The following is a 22,719-nucleotide window of genomic DNA, read 5'->3' as shown; positions in this document are numbered from 1 at the left end:
ACAGTCTATAAATCCACACTGTACATTATGTTCTCATCACCTATTAGTAATAAAACACCAGCATAAACCTGAGCTTATAGCAGAATGCTGGGTTTTATTCATGGACAAGTCCAAATCAGAGCAAAATTTCTTCCATATGCTCTCCATGTGGAGGGGGGGAAAGCCAGTTTTGTGAGCATGTTTAACTTTGAAACTTTACCCTGTGATCAGCTCTCAGTCCCTGCGATGTGCTGTGAAAGCTGCCGCCACAGATGCATAGAGTGGTGAGAAGCGATTACAGCTTGATTGTTTTTAAATCACTTGGCCAGTTTCTCTTGTGAAATGTTTGCTTTCACTTTTCACCGAAGCCGAACTGATAGTTGCTGTTAGCTTAAATGATGAATTGTTTATTTGTGAGCAGTTTCTTTTCATATATAAATGTGAAGCTAAAAGATAGTCGTTGCGAGCGCTGGAGTAGACGTGTCTTCAAAAGTTTCCATTTCCACAGAAGGCAGCGGCTTTTGGAGTTATTCATATCTCTGACAAGAAAAGAGCTAAAAATACATCTAACACTTATTTTTCCATGATAACATCCTTCCAGAAGAATACAAGCTCTGACCCGAGCCTGAGCCGCTCTGCAGGCTTACTAATGTATTAATATCTCTACCCTTTTTCACATTTTATAACATTACAACCACAACATTAATATGTATTACTGTGAGTTTTTGTAACAGCCAAACATAAAGTAGAGCATTACTATTAGGAGGAAGAGAGAGGATAATCTTTGGAGTCTGTCTCTATCAGCCTCAAGACTTCAAGATTATCTCTGAACAGCAATTCCCAGATTAGATTAGAATGGCCTCTAATCGAGCTAATTCTCACATATGAATAAGCTTTGATTGAAACCATTTCATCGTATTTAAATATTGATGTTTAAGATTATCCTGATGAAAGAGCTTCACTCCTTTCTCTGTTTTTTTTGGAGCTTTTTTTTCTAGGGATGCTCTGTGTTTACCACCACAACAATTTGACCAGCTTCCTTGTCCCTGTTGAAAAAAGCAACCCTACAGCATGATGCTGCCACCACCGTGTTTACTGATGGATATGTCAGTCAAAAAAACACTTGGTCTCATCCTTAAAGGCCAAAGTCTCTGGAGAACACAACTAATCCAGGAGACAGTTAAAGATTTTAGGGTTTGTGTAGGTGGACGACCACGTCTTCCTGTATTTGCAGTTGTGTCAAACTCTTTATTGTTAAAGTACCAAAGGAAAAATATATATTGACTCAATTCTTTTTCTGTCTGTAAAAAATAAAACCACTGAGTATTTCCCTGTCACTTCACAACTATGCAATGTTTGATGCTGGTTTGCCACAGAAGATTTAAATTAAATTAAATTAGTTTTTACAAAGTTCAAGGGATATTACTTTTTTTCCCAACTTTTTTCATCTGGGTGATAGCAAATGATAAATTAATCAAAGTTTGCAGATATGTGTTGAGTCACTGTTTGCAAGAAAACTGCATCAACTTGGGAAACATAGTCAGATTAATGAGTTCAGTAATAAATGTTTTTTTTCTCACTCTGCATTCCTACTAAAGGTTGTTCTGAGTGTGTTAACACAGTAAACTTTTCCATATAGTTGCAATGAGAGCAACTCAAAAAGAGGTGGAAAGTTTCACCAATTTAAATAAGTGACGGGACACCTGGAGCTGCTGAAATTCCAATTACAGAAACGCCCTTGTTATAAAATACAATCTGCAGATCCATTTGGAACCATTAATAATGCATGCTCTGCAACCCGAAATCCTCCCACTTTAACGTTTGTCGGGGTCCTTTTAAGATCGGGGTCCCTGTTGCTTTAAATGTCTCTCAGGAACACCCAGAGCAAGCTCTTTTTTCCTCTCTTCTCTTTTGTTCACTCCTCTGTGGAAGTTTGCATCCTTTCTCTGGCCACACACACTGCGTTGAAAAGTGAAGCCAACTGAAATCCCCAAGCATAATCCACTGTTTTGATTTAAATATATTTCTTTTGCAAACTTAGGTAAAAATTTCTAACATTTTGAATCAACTTGCTTTTTTTTTCTCCTTTGTAGTTGCTGCATTTTCTCTTAACTGTCCCACATGTGCAGTTCCTTAGTTTCTAGATTGGAGCACGAAACATAAAACTTTAGAGTGAGCCAGCCAGCCTGGTGTGTCTTGATGCTTTCTCTCCCTCCATTAAAGAAAAGCGCAGCTTTTAATCACTCTCATGACTGGATTGTCCATGCTGGGTCCAGAAATGTTCCCCTCTGCTTTTGTTCAAACATTTCAACATAAACTGCATCTGGTATGATTTAGAACCGCACAGCTGAAACGGGGAGAGTTGCTGCTTAACAATGTTGCAACATGTGATGTTTTCTGCTCAAAAACAAGCAGCATCAATGAATAACTCCTACAGAGAAGAGTGTGGCAGTTTTTTCTCTTGTTAGAGTTTCTCTCTCTTTTTAAAACAACTTATTTTGATGAGGAAGTGATTTCAGTTCTGTACTGAAATCTTGGATCAAAGTGACTGAAGTCACTTCTTGCCAAATGGCGCCCTCTAGTGGACAAGTGTTGGATTATTTCACCGCAGTCATGAATTTTGTCAATCACTGCGCTTGTTTGTGATATTATTGCATATTTATTAGGCGTCTGATTGGGCAGATATTTATTGAAAACAAAACCCCTTCATTCAGAATTTAGTCTATATCTGGTTGGTTGCTCTATCGGCAACAAAATTGTTTTTCTAGGTGTGATGACAAAATGCAAATGTGCAAGTTTTATGTTCAGAGGCAAAACGAACAACTGAAGTTGCACTTAGTATAATTTATCATTTATTAGTGATAAATGATTCATTCATACTAAATAATTTGCGCGATGAAATTATGAACGGAGAATATCACTGAAATTACGACCATTTAAATCTTGACAAAATATAAGCATCTTCATTTATGTATTTACAATATATTTTTTCCAGTTTATGTAAATTTTAAAAATACATTTAAAATTCCAAAGAATTTTCCTTTTTCATTATTTTCGTTTATAGACCTTATCTGTCATATCATGCGTTCCCGACGGACCCGGACCAATGGAGGCAGTGGATCCAGGCGATCCGAAGAGATGAAGGTCCGGACTTTTGCATAAAGACGGGGAGCACTTTCGTATAGCCGCCACTTCACACCGGAGGATTTTGTTAGCGGATCCACCACCAGCCGCCTTAAAAGTGGAGCTGTTCCTTCCCTGTTTGCCTGAAATAACTTCACTGCACCGGCAATGAGAGAGTCTGCTTTCGAGAGGACTAAGAAACTGCAGTTTGTCCTCTCAGAAAGCTAGCCAGGCTGAAGATGCTACCGCGGACAATGACTACATGACACATTCACCCGCAGGTAAAAGATAGTATATTACATATATTTTCCATGTAAGATCATTTCAGTAAACTATAACTCAATTACTCAAATTAAATTGACTTTAATTTGAGTAAATTTATTCAGTGGGGAAAACCAGCAAGCAATTGTTTAAATTGAAATTATCAATGGCTGCTCATTTGTTTAGTCACTGCTGGAGTTATTTTAAACTTTTTACTTATTAGTCCTACTGTAGATTGTGACAAATATCAGAGTTAATGTTAGACTGTGTGCACGAACAATAAATTTGACAAGGTAACTAATTTCTTGAAGCCAATTCCTGAGATTACAAGACAATCTGCATTTATTAAATGTTCAAATGTCTTGCTCCTCTTGAACAATGTCTGAGATAAATGAATGTCTGAGTTACATGTTTCATATTAATGAAAAAGGGAAACAGGAAGTCACACAATATCATTGAAAAGGGAATAATTGTGCTACAGATATTATGTAAACAATTATTGTTTGGGTTTATTTAGTGGGGATCTGTTGGTTTAAATGTACTAAATTCAATGTTGGACTTATCTGCATGTATTTAGGTCACACACACCCTTAACTTGATGTGTAAAACAGACAACCTGGAACACATTAGAAGTTAGCACATTTAAAATTTAATTATAACTTCCTTGATAGAAAATGTAGACGTGAATACAAATATTTAAGTACAAAAACAGTAAAAAAAAAAATGTACAAAGGCAATTGACTCTGGCAGCTTATTTAATACCACTGTCCTCAGGAACAACTTGTCAGTTTTGAGCTAAGGTGTAAAAAGGAAAGAAGATAAGAATATCATGTTTCAGTTAATAGGATTACAGGCAAAATTTCAAAAAAGCAGACAATATGTTAGCAGCACTTAGTCAGTATAAAAAGTGAACAGCTTAAACATTCGTACGCGCTCAGGCCTCTTTTTAGGCACAATTTTTTCAATTGCTTGAGGAAAAAAAGGCAAATCAGCCAAAACATGGCACCAAGTTGGTGCTTGTAAACATTTGTTCGTGGTGAAAACGACTTCCTGCAGTTCAGAATGGGAGAATAAGGGAAGTGAATTTGAAGATGGAATAATGTTAATTGCAGACAATTTGTCTGAAAGTTTCAGATACTGAGTAGCATCTATGAATGCACAACATATCGTACCTTCGAGGGAAAAGGCTGCAAACCACAATGATTGCCACTGCTGTCAGCTAAGAACAAGAAACTCTGGCTACAATTTATAACTGTTCATTAAAATGATAAAATATCAGATCAGATCAGAGGAGTCTTGAGTTGAGCTGCTGCATTCAACAAGATTTGCATCATGACAAAAAACCTTTGCTGAAGAATTAAAACAACTCTGAAGACAAACACAAGTGCTAGAAGGTGTAGCTAAGAAAGCAAGCCTAAGGAATACTGTTTATTTTTGCTTACTGCTTGATTTGTACCATTTATATGCAGTAACTTTAATCCTGTTAATGTAGAAGGCGATGGTTTATGGAGAGGCGGAGAAGGCACCATGGAAGCCATAAGCCATGTTAACAGGTACGTTAGCTCTTCCCAACTCCTCAAACGTTTTTGCATCCAAAACCAGGAGAAATGTTCCTTTATCCTGCAGAGAGAATGAAGAAAATCATGCATGGAAAGGACACTCAATTCAAACAAACAGAAAACCCTTCAGTGCTGTAATGTAAATGCAGCATATAAAAAAAGAAAATAAATTTATCATCTTCTTACTGAAGTTAACATGAATTAAAACTAACACAAAAAGCATTCCAGCACTGAAACTTAACTTAAAACTTAGTCTGTGATTAAAGCAATATTTTTATTAATTGGTTTAGAGTAGCATATTTTTTTTAGTATTAATTTGTATAGATTTATACACATAATTAGTATTTTTCTGTTTATTTCTGGGACGCAACATATTTGTGTGAAGTCCACAGGATCAAACAAATGACAGACTTTTCATGTTCCAGTATTTTACTACTAATCCTTTGTTTCTCTTGAAATAAAATATATTCAATAATATTAAAGTGAACACTTTGTGATTTATCTGAGGAATATTTATTGAGGTATATTGTGTGTAAAAATCAGGTTTTGAAGTGAATAAATGTTCAATCTGAAACTAAATCCCCTGACGTCACACAGTTCTGCACACAAACTCAATGGTAAAAGTATTACATTTGTCTTTATGTCGCTGTTTCAATAAAGTTCAGTTTCAGGCCTGATGTGGGGAGTTTTACCTGTGAAGGTGTGAGAACCACCGACAGAATGACTCCAGCGTCCTCATCCGAAGCATCAGGCGACGGCACAAACACCGGCTCTGATGGGTAGAAACCCTTCTGGTGCCAGACCTGCAGTCATTTATATCCCACTCATTACACTTTAGGTTTTATTTGACATTTACAGCTACTTAAATATATATCTTTTTTTAATTATTTGGAATTTTTTATGATCAGACCCTCTGTGGTTTCTTGCAAATAATTTTACAAACCTGATATATGATTTGTTCAAATCGTTATTATTTTTGCCTTAATGTAGCTGGTTCTGCAGGCTTAAGGAACAACATGTTGCAGAACCCTGGTCGAAGCATACAGTTGTTGAAGGTACAGTGCATCTTCCAAAATGAACATTTAGCAACACGAGCGCACCTTAAGTGTCTTGTCCCTCAAGTCCATCTTGAGCAGGGAGTCTCCCACCATGTGTCTGAAGCCACAGCCGTAGAAGTAACGATAGGGTCGGGTGTTAAACCGGCTGTAGTTGATTTGTGGGAACTCCAGGCCACCGTACTCATACAGGTCATCTCCATGGAGATCCTCGTGTTGGCAGAAAACCTGTTGACGAAGACAAGAGCAGCCGTGCGTTGCTAAAGTCAGACACTCGTTTAAAGAGTCATTAGGCTTCGATCAGTCAAATTCAACAAAGTTGGACACATCATGCATCACTAGAATGTGTTTGTTTCTATTTATAAGTTTTATTACTGGCCCTGATGTTAAGTGAATACTCGTCTGCTTTTATGCTGTGGCCGTTCACACTTTCAAATAAATGCGACCTGCATGTGTTCTTCAGTGTGAACTGCAAACGACCTGGAAGTGTCCCGCATGCGCAGAAGAGGGTGCAATAGCATCACACAGAGATGGAGTGCCCTACCAGGCGCCATAGAGAAGAAGTGCTCAGTGTTTGGAAATTAAACATTGATGCTGTTGGTGGAGCATAGATTTTGAAGTTGTTGTCCAACCGGAGCAGCATATTGATCCCCTTTATAGTCTGTCATGGTTGCTGTTTTTCTTCCTGCTTGCATGAATAGAGGACATTTGTCGAGTATCAGTGACGTTCAGGTCAGATGAACGCAACCTGGACGATTGAATCGGATCGGTTATTGAGGTGGTCATGATTGTCATGAAAAAGTCAGATACAGGTTGCATGATGTCAAAAAATTTGTAATCGGGTCACTTCAGACTGCAGTGTGAAGGCAGCCTAAAACTTTTGCTTGGTTGCTAATAGGCATAATAACTACAATTTGATCTGTATTACTATTGCAGAAAACAATAAGCTGTCTCTTTATATCCAATATTTCCTAATATTGGAGAGCTTAATTGAGATTTTCTCTAAAGTTCCAGTGACATACAATAAATTTTGTGATTGTAAAATATCTCTGGAATGCACTGAAAATCCCTCTCACCTTGTCGGCACTGACTTTGACGCATGTTGCGTTGCTGGAAGGCCGAGTATTCAAGTTCTGGTTTGTTGGGGTGTCACTGGTCACATTTAGGGGCAGAACAAACCGCCGAGGGAAAGTCCTGTCAGTGGTGTTATACAGCTAGGAAGATCACAGAGGAGCAGAATGTTGTTGGCGTCTTTAATCAAAGAAAGTCTGGAGGTTGACTGACTATCTGAAAGGAGAAAATAGGTTGTTGAACACAGTCTGGTTGTGTTGTTTTACTGACTTCATCTAGTGCCTCTCCAGATTTGCGTAGGTTCTGGATGAGATAGTTGCTGATGGCCTGGCCGCCATCTGAGCAGCACATATCCATCATCAGGAAGCCGTCCTCCTCGAAGGCATTGATCTGATGGAAGGTGGACATGGCTTTCGTGTGATACTTCATGGGAATGACCTACAGAGCAATAAACAAAATCATGAACTTTATGAAATTCTCACTTTTGGTTTTAATTTTAGCTCTTGCTTTTCATCGAACCTCTCCTGAACGCTTGTCAATGAGATGGAAAACAGTTTCCAGCTTTGGGTCCCAGTATATTCCCTGATTCAAAGCCTTTCCTCGGATCTTGCAGGTGACTATCTTCAGGAGGTCCATCTTAATTGGCTGCTCGATGAAAACCACATAGTTCTCAGACATGGCTGGTACCAGAAACAGTGGGATGGAGAGAGGCAATTTAGAGCTGACAGCAGCAAATGGAAAATAGTTCAAATAAGAGGTAAAAAGAAGCACGGCTTTACCAAAGCTGTGGTAGTAGGAGGGATGGGACTTGTTCGCTGGAGCAATTGAACAAAGGACTTTGGCTCCCTGCAGGGTGTCTTTACTTTCTGTTTTCTCAGGGGCGACTTTGATGATGTTGTACAGTGCTCCTAAAATATAAGAGATATCATTGGCTTTGTGGTGAAATTTATATAGAAGAAAATAACTTTTTTTTAAAGTGTTTGTTCTTTTTTTATATTTGTTAAAACTGTCATTATGTCCTTACAGTATAATTTGAGGAAATTAATATGTGAAAAAAACTTAATTCTCACAGTGCTACTATCGCCAACCATTCAGAGCCAGAGGGCATGAAGTCCAAATTTTTGGCACTAATGGAATCCCACAACTGCTAATGGCGGAGAAACAATTTACTATTACAAAAAATTATCGGTGGCTATGCTAACTGTAGCAAAGGGGGAGAGTCCGGCAGGTTTTTATTAAATTTTATTTGTATTTTTTTAAATGATGAAGTCAGGACAGAGTGACAATTTAAAAAAAAAATATGTAAAATATTTGTATAAAACTTATGAAAAATTAAGATGTCAACCAGTAGAAAAACCTAGTAAAAGTTAAATAAATGTGCTTCACTAATGAACTGGCCTAACCTTTGCTTCTATAAGAGTTGCCCATATTGTAGGCGGTGCCGTCTGGGTCGTAGTGGGGATGAGCAGTAGCTCCATTCACAGCAATGAATTTGCTCCAATCAACCTGTGGAGCACAAGTAATGGTTCTAGTTTCAGTGTGTCATCACAGAGAACGACACAAAGCAGTGCAGAGCTATGACGTCCAACAAAAATCTGGATAGTGTACTTTTCTGTACAGAACCAACTTTCACTACAATTATAGCTGCAAATATAGAATAAGAGACATATAAAAGTCTGATATTTTTTCCCATTCTTCATTGCAAAATAACTCTAGTTCAGTCAGATTAAATTTAAAAGTATCTTGTGGACAGCAGTTTTCAAATCTTGCCCCTGAATGAGATTTCGGTCTGGAGATTGACTCAGTCAATCTTCCATGACAGAACATCTATAAATTTATCATTGGAAGGGGGGCCTCCCTGCCAGCTAAGACATTTTGAACAGAAATCAGAAGACGATGATCAGAGCTGCTAAAACTGTATTACATGACAGAAAAATATGTTGCACATTTAAAAATGGAGGAATCACTTCCTTTGTGATGACTATGATAGTACCTTTTCCAACGTTTCCAGGTTTTCCGGGTTCACTTTGTGCATGAAATTTGTCTCTGTGCTGACATAGTAGTCACCCTTGTATTTCACAAAGCTCACACTTGCATTGTCGGTAGGTTCTGGAACAGAAAAAACCATAACTTTAGCTGCTTTTATGGTCATGAAAGAGTTTTCATCTTGAACTTATTTTGTGGAGTTTGGTTATGTAAAAGATTTTCTCCTCCCTTGCTTCCTGCTATATTTTATTGTTATGTAACTGCTTCACAGAAAATTCCTTAAGAGGCTTCTTTCCAACACAGCTGGAGTACAAGAGTTTGAACAAGCAAAGACTTGAAACATATTTTGTGCACACTTAATCAGAGCTAGATAACTAGCTCTTTTCAAATGTTTTTTTTTTTGTTTTGTTTTTTACAAATCTACAAATCTTTATTCTTGCTTTAAACAAGATTGAAAATAAGAAGGAAACACTAAAACAGAAAATGATTCCCAGAGAAGTACACTCTGTTCATTTTTCTCCACCCTCTGTCAAATCAATAATCCACCCACTGCACTCACCGATCATCTCAAAGCGAGAGAGAAATCTCTGGAAGAAGTTTTTACACGGATCAGGCATCGCTAGAGTACCGAACTCTGACATCATGATGCGGTCCCGCTCGCTGTTCTTCTTGTAGGTGTCGCTCTGTAGGAAGCGACTCTTATACGTCACCTGGCTGTTCTGGATCTTAAACTGGTGAAGCATGGCCATCCCATCAAACCAGTGGTTGTAGCTGTTAGCAAAGACAAATGCTGAACTGGATGTATAGAATTGCAATTTGAAGAAAACATACTAAGACCAAGCAGAACCAGAATGATGCAAACCAAGCTGCTTTACATACTCACTGCGTATTTCCAAACTCAAACTTCCCTGGTCCATTGCGGAGGAAATTACCATTGATCCAGGATGGGATAGAGCCTTCGACTGTGGTGGAGATTGGTTCAGGGGTTTCCTCTACTGTGCTGATGAGAGGAGCAATGCTCTCTAGTCCTGTAATTACTTTGGTCTTGGCAGTAGGTTTGACCTCATCTGCAGAAAACACAACCAGTATCATAATTACACTATAAATATAACAGTTTAGCTATAACTATTATTATTACCACTTTTATTTCTCTATAAAACATCATTCCTGTGCTTATTAGAGGAATAGCTAGTGCAGCACATTGCTCTAAACAATAAAGCTGTTGTGGTGTTGTGTATTAGAAATCTTTGCCTTTAAGCAAGACAATAAGGGATTTGATTCCTGGCTCAAAGTCTGTCACCATGGTCTTACTGCGTTCTTCATCCATAAATGGTCTCTCACCAAGTACCATGGTTTCCTTCCATAGTCCAAGAATGTTTTTTGCTTGTTAGATTAAATAGTCCACCTAAATTGACCTAAGAAGTCAATTGATCCCGGACAAGCCCCCATTTGTCCGGGATAAATTGAAAATTGAAAGACTAGTTAGATTTTTTGGGGAAAACAGCAAATCTCAAACTGAAGGCAGAGGAAGTCCCTAAACAACTGTCGGTTGTTTAGATTAATAATAATTAATGCAAAGAACATTTCTTCTACAGCAGTTTTAAACTTTTGCTGTCATTTATTAACACTTAAAACTCATCATCTTTGTTGGTCTTCAATCATAGAAGACATCCATTTGTTCTGCATGTTTCTGCATAATATAACTGCCTTTGGCTGCACAATATGTTTATGAAAAAAAAAGTTCTTACATTTTGTTTAACTTTAAGACTATAAAATATGTGTAATGATTGATTCTCATCTGACTTTGAGAGCTAAATAATCTGACACATGAACCCAATAAAGATCACACGGTTCCTGTTCCCTCCTGTTCCTGTTTTTCATAGAAACAGTAAAAATGCAGCTGACAAGTCAACTCCCACTCTCCTGAGGATTGACACTGCAGGATTATTTCAAAGAGATTGCCAAAATGAAAACTCAACATTACTCAAAGCAGAATTGATCTCAGCTGAGCATCTTTCCAAAAGTGTGGCGCTGTGCTAAAAATGAAAATAAATAAATAAATAAATAATAATATAATACTATGATTTATTAACTGTTTGACAGCTAATTAATTTAATAAAAACGGTGAATTGCAATTGTGCTTTGAAGCAGGAATAATGTTAAACCTGAGCTTTAAATTTGAGAGAAGAGTGACTGTATTGGAGGAAGATTAACATCTTTGATTCAGAAAACGTATACCATTTATTGGGAGCTTAGTTCAAAAGTGTTTTATTCCTGATGTTTTCAGTAGAGTCATTTTTAATTTGGTTTATCAGTGAATGTGTATCATCCTGTGGAGGAAAGTACTAAACATTTAGCCATAAAGTCACCGACACATTCTTTTTACCAAGCTCTCCTTTCCGATGTGTTTCTGTATTTACCGTCCAGACTCTGATGTTGCCTAGCTGCAGCATAAACAGGATTTCAGCCATTTAAATTTGATCTTTTCTCTTTTTCAACAGCTGGTTGCCTGCAACACACAGCAATTAGACCATAAACTGACTCAACATGGAGATGAATACCATCTGTTGCTGTGGGAACAACACTCTCCTCAACCAGGAAGGTTCGCCGTTTTCCTAATGATACTATTCTGAGGATGTTTGCTTAAAAAAAACAACCTTAACACACACCAGCAGTCCTCATTTGGTAACAGACAAGAGAAGCAGTTTACAGAATCAGCTGGGCCAAAACAGCCTCATTGTTTAGAGCAATGTGCTGCACTAGCTGTCCTTCTATCAGGTCGGTTTTTGCCAACCCAGGTGAGTGTCGGCAGTCGGTCACTTCTACATTCACATGTGCCACACGTGCACCCAGAACTACGCATGTGTGAAATAGGCCAGGGAGGAGTTGAAGATGCAAGCTGAATCTGATTTTATGCACTCAGTATCTCCTTCTATCAAACAAGTTGGTGCTTGCGATCAAAACAGAATTTGTGCTTTTTATATATTCTAAAACTCATTCTGGTGCAGCTGAACACTGCATGTTGTAAGGATAAAAAAAGGTCATAATCGGTCCAATCACACAGAGGTTCCTAGAATCAAACTATTTGAAATTGCTGCAGATGTCTGTACAAACTCGTCAAACAAGTGTGTATGAGTTTTATTTTTGGCATGCAGTCATGCTGAAGAATTTCTAGGATCAACAGAAATCTCAAGTTTCAAATTACTTCTGGAAACTGAATTTCAATGACATCCGTTAACGGGATTATCCTTTTCAGAAAGAGGTACTATTGCTTTGTAATAGAAGTAGCATAGTACATTTTTGTTTTTTGTCTCCTCTGCTTCTGCACTATAATTTTGCTTTTCTGGTTGTGCAGTTTCCCCTAAAATAGTTAAAATAGTTAAAATGGTTTGTTTAATGTAGCTTTTCAAGCACACTAAATGTCAGCCTTATAAAACCAATACTATTGTGAAAACAGCTCAACTAAAAGGCATGACAACAATGACTTTATTTAATTTAGGAGAAATGCTAATGAGAGAGTGTTGTACTCAAACAAGACGCAGCGTATAAACATGAAACCTGATACTTCCAGAGTTTGGCTGCAAAAAGAACATTATGTCCTACAAAGTCCATAAAACAAAACCCTCAGCTGATTTTTTTTACATATGTATAAAAAAAACCTGTATAAGTTAGACATAGTAAAGCTCTATATAAGATCAGTGTGCAAGTAGCCATCTTGATGTCTTGGTGAAAGTACGAGCAGGTGAACAGCTGCACATTCTTATGTGGAGTATAACATGCAGGAAGCTCACCTGGATTCTCCACCTCAACAGGAGCCATCAGGATGGATGGATGGTGGCAGATCCTCTCTGCTTTATCTGAGATCTGTCCGATTATGAAACATTTATAACTGTGGGGAGGGTTTTTTATATGCTGTACAATTGCTCCGCCCCTTCCTGATGTCAGGTCAGCTCTGTGGGTTGTTGTGCAATGTCAGCCGAGTGAAGTGTGCAGCACAGCGAAGCCACGGCGTGCGGATTATATAATACCTTACTCCAGGGAATGAACCCTCGGCTGTACTGTCAGACTGCTGCAGTAAGGGAGACGTTTAGTAGTTTTATTTGGCATTTTCTCACATGCATACCAAGTTACAACATTTTATATAAGTGGTAGGGAATAGGTTTCTGTATTGTCTGGGTTCAGAGTCACAGTCAGTCTTGTGTTTGTTGTCTTTTCAGGATTCGCTTGGCTGACTGTGTTTTCAGGCAAGAACAGGGTGCCAGAACTTTTTAAATTGGTGAACAGATGGAGGCTACAACTCATCTCAGAGTGCAGAATAAATCCACAAAACAAAATGTCATTTAAAGATTTTCAGCATCATGTTCTCACATATATAAGCTTCTGTGGGCAAAGGGAGGAAAAAGTATTTCAAAGTGGCTGCAGAAGACAAAACACAGAAACGAACAAAAAAACTCATTTTATTTCTGAATGTCTGATCAACCTTTTACATTTGTTTTTTTTTGTTGTTGTTTTTTTTCAGAATGTAGTAACTTAGTCATGTTTAATATTTACAGTATTTCAAACCCAGATATTTGCTTGTTATGAAAATGTATTGTTTTTCCATCCACAGATGAATTGGTTGTTTCATTATGTGCGTAAACAGCTAAGTGAAGTTTCAGCAGCTCCTCTCAGACAGTCAGCTGTCCATATGGGCAGCAGCTTTCAGTCCAGATAATCTTTGCTGTAGGATTAAAGCAAGTCCAGAAAGGTTCAGGAGGAGAAGCAGGACGGTTTTCCAGCTAATATAGAGCCAGGCACATATCAGGTACTGTAGTCCGACATTTTGCAGTCATAACTTTGTATTTCATGTTCTACATTGTGATTAGTTTTCAAATAATGTTCTATAATTTAGCAGGGAGTTAAACTCTCAATCTTGTTTAGCCGACCAGGACACTGTCCTACAAGTGATTGTAATACTTTTATTGACTGAGTGACTTTAAACTTTGCAGCAGCAAACATTTCATAAATACTAAGCTGTAGATTTACACAAAAAGTAAACTTTGAGAAATGTTTATAAGACAAATGCAAATACAGATAAGTCCTTGAGCACCGTTTACTTGGAAGTAATTATTGACAGATTATTTATGCATGCATTAAATAACTAACTGGATCAGATGGGAAATTTTACATGATAAATATTGCTCCTTAAAATTTAACTTAAACTGTGACACCGGATTTACTTTTTCTATTTTTTAGCCTTGAATTAAACTTGAATTTACAGTTTCATTTATGTTTTACTATGTTGTACATTTAAGTTACAATTATTTTTATTAATTTTTTTTGACTAAATAAATCTATTCTGTAGTGCAATGTGTTTCTGTATTTCAGTTTGGACTATCTTTACTGTCGTCATAGTGGCCTGTCGACTTGAGAAAAGACTCTGTTGACACAGACTTCAATGAACAAAGAAGCATTTAAGTTTAACCAAGCCCACATCAGAAATTACAGTTCTGTGCTCTAATCTGGAGGAATCTGACGTCGATGTCGATCTTTAAATAAAGGCTCTTTTATTCTTTTTCACACAGCATGTTTGCTTTCCTCAACACATGGCTCTGACTTCAGAAGCTCTATTTTCTGCAGGCACACTCTCCTCTAATTGGCCATCAATCAACCTTGGTGATACTGAAAATGTGTAACATCAACTAATTGCCAAAATGATGTGTAATCATGTATTTTAAGGTTATTTTTGAAAAAAAATCTCTTTTTGTAGTGACTGACCTACATACCTCTGCTTTGCAGCTAATAATTGCAAAAAAAAAAAAAGAAATCAATATCACAGTTTTCCCTTTAATGTTTTGTTTTTAAATTACCGTATCTTTATTTTCCAGGACGCCATCTTCCATATTTTTGTGATGGCCTCTTCAAAGAGCTCCACTCACTGGACTTTGTTGGAGTTATTCGGCCAGCGGAGGCTCTTGGGTTTCGGCGCCATCCTGGCATGGCTCATCCTGTTCCACCTGCTGGTGAACGTGTGGCTGCTCTGCATCTTCACCAGCCTGCTGGTGGTTCTCGGTGGTTGGCTCGGGTCCCGAGCTGCCCTGGATGCTAACAGCTTCCTACATCTGGAACATTTTTTACCCCTGGGGAAAGTTAACCCTCCTCTATGTTCCCCTGAGCATGAGTGGAGGCTGAACCACGAGATCCACTGTGCAGTCCACAAGGCAGTACGTGACTTTGTGTCTTCGTGGTACCGCACCCTGCTTCCTGAGGTGGAAGGAGAGTTTGAACGAGCTGTGCGTCACTCAATGCTGGAGTCTGTGATGGAACTGAAAGAGCGTGCGCGGCGAGTGGACAGGAAAGCTCTGGTTCGGCGGCTCTTAGAGCTGTATGGCTGTCACCTGCAGAGCTACATGACTGTGAGGCAGATCCATTCGGCGCAGAAGGAGAGCAGTGGCCAGTGGCAGCTCTACAGTAAAGTCGAGTCTCCTCATCCAGCTGTGAGCAGCTCCAACGCTGAGCTCAACTACACCCGAGCGTTGGTCAAACTTGTGTTGCATGTTCTCGTCCCATACCCTCAGATGGAAACTAGGACTGGGGGTTACATGGTGACAGAGCTCATCACCTGCAATGTGCTGTTGCCATTGATCAGCAGGGTTTCCGATCCCGACTGGCTCAATCAGACCATCGTGGACATATTCACCAAAACCAGAGAATCACAGGATATTAGCGTGGATGACCCCTCTGCCGACGCTCTGTATAAATGTCATGGACATGAGGAGTCGTGGACTACTTGCAAGTCACTGTCTGTCTCAGATCAGACCGATTTCAGCTCCAAAAACACCTCTGTTGATTTAGATGAGCCTCAGAGCGAGAGTGCGATCTCTGGGACAGACTTGTCTCAAAGCAGTCTGGTCAGCCTCACATCTACCAGCCGGACATCCAGCTACCCGCCAGGCTTAAACACACCGTTCAAGGTCAACTGCTGCTCACTCACAGCAGGCCAGTGTAAACAATCATCAGAGACCAAAACCGTCTCTGCAGACCCACTTCTCCATTCGGACTCAGATGATGACCTGACAGGAAGTGTTTGCGACTGCGCTCCCGCCACCAACCTCTGCAACCTTCTCCCTGTAAATGATGAAGAAGCCTGCGGTTGTTTTCGACCTCTGAGAAACTTTGGATCGAAGGTGGTCGAGCACAAAGACTCCCAGTGGCCAGCTGGCATTGCGCAGGACAAATCTCTAGTTTGTCCCCCCAAAAAGCTTTGCTTGACCTCGTACAACTTTGACCTGTCCAGCGGCCCGACTACAACGCCATTCAGAGTCCAGAACGTTCACATTTCTGGCACAGTCAATGTGAAGGAGCAGAGGAGCAATGGCACACATCCCTACACACTCTACACTCTCAAGGTGCTTTTACTTACTGTTTGATGAATTTATATTGCATTTTCTGAACTATTACTGCAATGATGATGACTGGAGACCCTTAAGGTGGGTTCAGTCCGTCTCAGAGATTGAACCCTGATCTGTGAATGGTGCCACTGTTGTAGTTGTGAGTTAAAACTACAACAGACATTATATTTGTTTGTGACCAAGCCAAAGAGGAGCATTTTAGCTGTTTGAAAGGAGCTGGATCTTGCTTATCCTATTGTTTTTGAAACCGTATGACAACAGAAAGATTATTTAAACTCAAATAAAAGGTTTCAGGAAAATAATACAGGCTTTAACCGCATTATAATCATTTTAATCTTTAAGAAGATCTCCCATTATCAGTACATAATTTCAAAAAAGACTCATGTAACTCTCGACACAAAATTATCTTTATCGTTGTCTGACATGATCAAAAGTTTAACAAATTCTTACTCTAATCAAAGCTGAACAGTTTTTTTTTTTTTTTTACAAAATGTGTGTGTCTATTTGTTAACCATGCTGTTTACTTTTATATGACCAAATCAAAACTAAAACCCATGTTTTTTTACAGTTTGAGACGGTGGATGATGGCGACTGCACAGGTGCTGCGCCGCCAGCCGACTGTCACACCGTTAACCGCAGATACAGCGAGTTCCTCAACCTGCAAGCACGCTTGGAGGAGAAGCCAGAGCTCAAGAAACTAATCCGAAGTGAATGATAAACTACTTTCATGTCAAGTAAATCTTATTATTCCAATGAAAGTGCATCCTTATCTGTAAATGGAATGCTTTTCAGATGTCAAAGGCCCAAAGAAAATATTTCCTGACCTTCCTTTTGGCAGCCAGGACAGCGAGAAGGTTGAAGCTCGTAAAAGCCAGCTGGATACCTTCCTGAAGGTATGTTGAAGATGGAGGACTTAAATGTATGGCGATATATTTTATGTGCTCTTGTTTTTGTAGCAGTTAAACAGTATTCCTGAGACGGCCAACAGTGAAGACATGCAGGAGTTCCTGGCTATCAACTCAGATGTTTGCACGTATTTTGGAAGAAAGCCCTTAACAAAGTCAAGAATTGATAAGGTAGCTAAAAACAGACTGAAGGAATCAGATTTGGAGTTTCATGAACCTTGATTTTCTCTTGTACTGTTTAACTTCTCAAACTTGCGACCAAAGATGATGGAAAATGCTTTCGATACTCTGAGGACAGCATTCCCTCACCCTGAGCTTTTCAGTCCCACCGAGGACATTGAGGGTGATACTGATGGAAGAACAATGGACTCCAGAAAGTACAGGTGACAGCCCTGTTTGTTTAGTGCTCTGTGCAGTAATGCTTTAAAAAGCATGAATAAAACATTATTCTGTTTGACTCTTTATGTCATGCCTCAGGAGGCTTTTCCCAAGTAAAGTTTCTCCATCGCTCAATATTCCAGACCTCCATCCTAAAGTGACATACTGCTTCAGTGAAGGCAGCTCTGTGAGATAACACACTGAACGCATGTGTAAAATGTGTGCTCCAAGCAGAAAACAGACAGCGTTGACATATTCCTTCCAGTCAATCCATTTGTTGTGACTGTTCAGGTGCTCAATGGCATGTCACTGTGTGGCTTGGAGAACTTCGTCAGAGAGCAGGAAAGACTTATCGGTGGGCCGAACATGACAGAAACAGTCAAGCCGAGCTGCGAGCTGAAAGCTAAAGACAAGAAGATATCAGGGAAAACTCATTCGACAGGTTGGGATAATAATACAGTGCCCTGCAAAACTATTCAGATGTGTGCTCTTCTAATAAGCCTTTGCTGAAGTAAACCGTGAAAAGTACGCCTTTGAGTACACTTTTTGGCATTTTAAAGCCAGAAAGTGGTGGAAAACTAACTTTACTTGATCACTGTGAACACATCATGCAACAGAAAAGGAAGTGAAGCCGAACAGAGTAGAAGATTCATGGAGCCGAATTGAGCTGAGGGAAAATACTTTCCTGTGCTGCTGGGAGGCAAACTTCCACTAAAGATCCACAGGGAATTAGTTTACATTCATGTTGTAGGATGACCCAGTCAAAGTCCAGGCCTGAATCCAGTTCATTCTGTTGCAGGACTGTAAATGTCTTGTTGAAAAGTGTTCTCCATTTAATTACACTGAGCTTGGGCTATTTTACAAAAAAGGAGCATAAAACCCTTAAGAACATGGATTCTATTTATAATGTTTTAAATAATTTTTGCACAGTGCCTCGGGTCGATATTCGTTGTGAATTGGCGCAACATAAATGAACTGAATTTAATTGAATTAATTAGGTTACTTTTGAAGACGGGAGTTATTCAGGAGTAATGACATCATGCAAACTCTATATAAAAGCATGCCACACTTTACAAATGTTTATTCAAGAAACAGTTGCAATTATTTTCTTCCAGTATAAAATTATGTTTCACTTTACCTATCGTATAACATGCCAATAAAATAAGTCAAAGTGTTTGTAATTTTGACAAAAATGCGAAAAACCACAATGAATACTTTTGCACGACTCTGCAGTTTTATCTGTACTGTGGCGCAGCAGTGAGCTGTAGTGACTTAGCTTCTCCAATGGGGTGCGCTAGAGCTCCATTGTGTGGCCAGACCTGACCTAGTTGCGTTGTAGTATCTGAACCATTAATATCAAACATTTTAAGTCGCTGTGTTGACATGATTTATTTGTGTCCACTGCAGACACAGCTGTGGCAGATGTTGCTTTGAACATTTTGTGCCTGCTGATGAAGGATCATTGGAGCTGGCTCTGCACAGAGAACATCCAGAAGGCCATCAGACTTCTCTTTGGCACCTTCATTGAAAGGTAGTTTTTTGTTTGATTTAATCTGATTTTACATAGTAAATGCAAACAGCACTACAGATTTATTTACACACACATAAATAAATGGCAACAAATGCATTTTCAAGCATTTTTGTTGTTGTTGGTTTTCTTATCTGCAACTCTAGACGTGGGAAGCTGCAAAAGTTGTTTTTGAAAACAGTTTAAGTCGTGTACAAAATGTTTATCAGAGACTTTAAACACACTATACATAGAAGCACCAGGATTTTCCAGTCTTAACCTTTATATTTGGGTGTGGCTTTCTTTTTATTTTGGCAACAATTCATCAGGATTACAGATTTTTGCTTGTTTATTTCAGAGTCTGACTGACAAATTGACCAAAATGCCCACACTTAATATAAAAAAGATCTAAACTGTCCCATTTCCATTCCAGATGGCTGGACATTGGTGCTGCCCACCTAACCAGTGCCCCCTGCTGGGTGATTTACCTCCAGGTCTTGCAAGAAGCTGTGTGGCCGGGTGGGACGCTGCCTGCTCAACCTCGGCCTTTACGAAGTGTTGCTGAAAAAAAGGAAACTAAGGAGCAATGTCTGAACTGCCTAATGCAGCTGCTTCCTGGTCTGTAGCAGCTTCAGGGTTTAAATGTAGTTGTTCTGATTTGAAGTGTTCGTCAATGTGAAGTGAGTTTTTTCTTTTACGCCTTGACAGAGTTAATAGCTGATATGCTGGGAAGCGAGAAGTACAGACTGAGCTTAGAGACCATGCTGGAGTCTTTGCAGGACTACCAGATAAACAAGTAAGTCATTTCAGAAAGCACCATGATTCTGCCAATTTAATAATCAACACAGAGGAATTGAACAAAATGTGTAAATGAAGGTCGGATTCATGCATTTACGTTTCCTAGAGGCTCTTTGCATTTATCATTTGTGTTCTTCTCTGCAGGCATTTGATCTACAGCATCTGTGACCTGCTGCTGGAGTTTCTGATCCCTGAGTCCAGCGATGTGACCTTTCAGAGATCTCTGCTGCAGAGCCTGACTAAAGACACAGAGAGAAGCACTCTTCACATGTGATAAACATCTGGGACGCACAGAGAAATGTAGCCATTTGATGCTCAATGCACATTATAGTTGTCTGATGAATATAACATGGTCATAAAGTCTATCATATTCAATCACTGTGGACTCATGGTATTACTGCAGAGGATGATAAAATGTAAATATGCAGCGATATAAAGGCAGAACACAAAAGAAATGCTTTCATACAATAATAGATCAGAAGGAAGAAATAATCTCATTTGTAGATTTAGCTCGCTTAATCTGCAAGTCAGACCAGCCACATTGTGAATACTTGAAAAGTTTGATAAAAACAAACCTGTGCTCTTATTCTTGCTTCTTATTCTTTCTTTCATGTGTTTTTATCTATGGTGTTTCCCATAAAGTTGGAATATTTTTTCTCATTGTATTGTGGTTGAATTTCTTATGCTACAAGTTTAAGTGCATGTCATACATGTGCAGTACATCTGCATACATAATTTGTTTACAAGACTCCAGGTGAATTTAATGTGAAACAAAGTGCGGACATGTGGAAAAGCACTTCATGGCCACTTTGGTGCAGGATGTGTGACGCTGCGGGCCTGTTTCTGGATCATCATTGGGTTTTTTATGGGTCATACGGGCAGCTATCCAGGGTGGCATTACAATGGGGGTTGCATGAGGGACAAAAAACAAAAGCAACTTCAACAGATTTTCTTTCTTTCACAGTTAAGGATGAGTTGGCATCCTAGTGTGTAGATTAGTGAAGATAGAAATGGTCCACAAAACAAAAACAATCTTTCTCCAGTCTTTCTCAGTCTCAGTGTGTGTGCGTGTGTGAACTAAAAAGAAAAAAGAATAAGAGAGTCAGGACTCCGGATGAAAGAAACTGTGTAAAGAGGATTGTTCAAAAAAAAATTTTCTGTATGTTCCAGCCTTGTGAAATGTTATAAGAGAACACTGAGTGCCGCTGGACAAAGAACTTTATACCAAGTATTAACATCCAGCATTTAAGTGTTTGAGACTCTAGTTGAGTTGTGAAAAGACCGCAAACATGGCATTCAACTCTGGTGAATACATTAATTGAAATTAAGCATTTATTTTGTCTTTTGATTCAAAAGAAAGTTATTTTTTCCCCTCGATGATCATTTCTGGGTTTATGCATTTTTCCTCTTACATCTGTAGCTGTCATAAAGATTTTCTGTTGTTTTTGCAGCCGGATAATTTTGTTTTATGTATATTTGTCATGCTAGTTCAATCAAAGATAATTCTGCCTTAAAATACAACCATCATCCACATGGTTACATCACATTGTTTAAAATTTGATGAAGGTTTAATGATGATTTCTCAAACAAACATTTTAAGTTGAAGCTTAACCTTAAAGTCAAGTCAGCTTTTCCCCAGAATGTCTTTGCATGAATACATAATTTAGGCCTCAAATTGAACTTTTACACATGTTCACAATTAATGATTCATGTAAAATCTCTGATTAAAATTTAATCAGTAAAATGTGTCCAGCCAATATATCTAAGATCTTTTGATTTAAAAAAAAAAACTCTCCTTCACAGCCAATTTTTTTGATGGTGATCAGATTAACACTTTAATTGAATGACTTATGAAACCGCAGTGCAAATATTTCTTTCATGTTTGACTCAAGTGGTAGATTAAGAAAGGAGGCCAAAACACCCAGCGTCTGTGAACTGCTTCCATGTGTCAGTCTAACTTCATCTGACGGGGCACAAAATGTTGTTTTAAAGCCCAACAACTTAAGCTTAACACAGTAAATATGGTTTAAATTAATGTGTTTTCTCTTTTAGTCACTGTTCCATCAGTTTGTGTGGTCTCTACTGTCACACTGCTAATATTTTGCTAACTAACCGAAACAAATTGAGTTGCAACAACAAAGAAAATTATACATATTGTGCCATGCATTGATACCAGGTGGGACAGATTCATGCTTTCATCTTATTTATGCCAAAATCTGACTGCCACCTGAATGTTACAGCTGAAATCCAGATTCATTGGTGTAGAAAAGCTTTTCCAGATCAGTGTCTTTTTCAAACTGTTATTGTTTAATTGTTGTGAGCCTGACTGATTCAAAACTTTTTTTTTTATTTTATGAAAGTGTGGTCTTCTGCTGCAGAAAAGTTAAACACTTTGTGCATTTAGGGAAGGTGTTCGGCTTACAACTGGTTGTAATAAGTGTTTTTTGGACCTGGTGCTGCTTTTTTGTCTTCTGAGCATTTTGTGTGAACGTGAGAGATGGTCACATGTGGAAAACCTGCAGTAGATCAACTCATCAACATGCCCTGTTCAAATTCAGGAAAATCCCCTTTTTTCATATTCTGGTCGTCTACTTGAACTTCAAATCGCATTCAGCCTGTCTGCCTAAATGGACTCAGTCTGTGCCATGTGACTAGTATTTGTGGTGTCTTCTGTGTTTTCTAATGCTATCATTGGACAGGTGGCTC

General features: G+C 38.7%; 2 protein-coding genes across 3 annotated transcripts in view; one reads left to right on the top strand and one right to left on the bottom strand.

Annotated features, from left to right (window-relative positions):
- LOC129368703 (sorting nexin-19-like) overlaps nt 1-20,676 on the top strand; it is a 47,524-nt gene extending 26,848 nt beyond the window's left edge. The window contains exons 3-15 of one of the 2 annotated variants that reach the window (XM_055043794.1): nt 11,536-11,636; nt 13,644-13,838; nt 14,902-16,422; nt 16,994-17,132; nt 17,218-17,318; nt 17,382-17,501; nt 17,595-17,713; nt 17,808-17,895; nt 18,000-18,150; nt 19,116-19,239; nt 19,649-19,833; nt 19,924-20,011; nt 20,158-20,676. In XM_055043794.1, coding sequence (XP_054899769.1) covers nt 14,926-16,422; nt 16,994-17,132; nt 17,218-17,318; nt 17,382-17,501; nt 17,595-17,713; nt 17,808-17,895; nt 18,000-18,150; nt 19,116-19,239; nt 19,649-19,833; nt 19,924-20,011; nt 20,158-20,287 — 2,742 coding nt within the window. In that variant the 5' untranslated portion in view covers nt 11,536-11,636; nt 13,644-13,838; nt 14,902-14,925 and the 3' untranslated portion in view covers nt 20,288-20,676. The remainder of the gene's footprint in view (nt 1-11,535; nt 11,637-13,643; nt 13,839-14,901; nt 16,423-16,993; nt 17,133-17,217; nt 17,319-17,381; nt 17,502-17,594; nt 17,714-17,807; nt 17,896-17,999; nt 18,151-19,115; nt 19,240-19,648; nt 19,834-19,923; nt 20,012-20,157) is intronic. The other variant, XM_055043795.1, reaches the window with a different exon arrangement.
- bco2a (beta-carotene oxygenase 2a) lies at nt 3,990-12,922 on the bottom strand. The gene is made up of 12 exons (XM_055043798.1): nt 12,826-12,922; nt 9,918-10,101; nt 9,594-9,805; nt 9,042-9,157; nt 8,452-8,554; nt 7,828-7,956; nt 7,568-7,728; nt 7,319-7,486; nt 7,054-7,191; nt 6,023-6,205; nt 5,615-5,725; nt 3,990-4,983 (listed from the first exon to the last, which is right to left on the bottom strand). Exons 1-12 carry the CDS (start codon nt 12,851-12,853, stop codon nt 4,867-4,869), a joined length of 1,650 nt encoding a protein of 549 aa, XP_054899773.1. The 5' UTR covers nt 12,854-12,922; the 3' UTR covers nt 3,990-4,866.
- Nucleotides 20,677-22,719: the final 2,043 nt, after the last annotated feature.

This window comes from Poeciliopsis prolifica, unplaced genomic scaffold (genome assembly GCF_027474105.1).
Source record: "Poeciliopsis prolifica strain line A6 unplaced genomic scaffold, Auburn_PproV2 SCAFFOLD019, whole genome shotgun sequence".
NCBI classification, from domain to species: domain Eukaryota; kingdom Metazoa; phylum Chordata; class Actinopteri; order Cyprinodontiformes; family Poeciliidae; genus Poeciliopsis; species Poeciliopsis prolifica.
This window is presented reverse-complemented; position numbering and strand designations above follow the sequence as displayed.

What these genes read in the sequence shown, in the direction of transcription:
- bco2a (XM_055043798.1), bottom strand. Translation starts at nt 12,853, where the DNA reads ATGGCTCCTGTTGAGGTGGAGAATCCAG. An exon ending in TTTGAGTTTGGAAATACGCA is followed by an intron (nt 9,806 to 9,917) that starts GTGAGTATGTAA and finishes CTTTGCTAACAG; the next exon opens with CTACAACCACTGGTTTGATG. An exon ending in CTCTCGCTTTGAGATGATCG is followed by an intron (nt 9,158 to 9,593) that starts GTGAGTGCAGTG and finishes TTTCTGTTCCAG; the next exon opens with AACCTACCGACAATGCAAGT.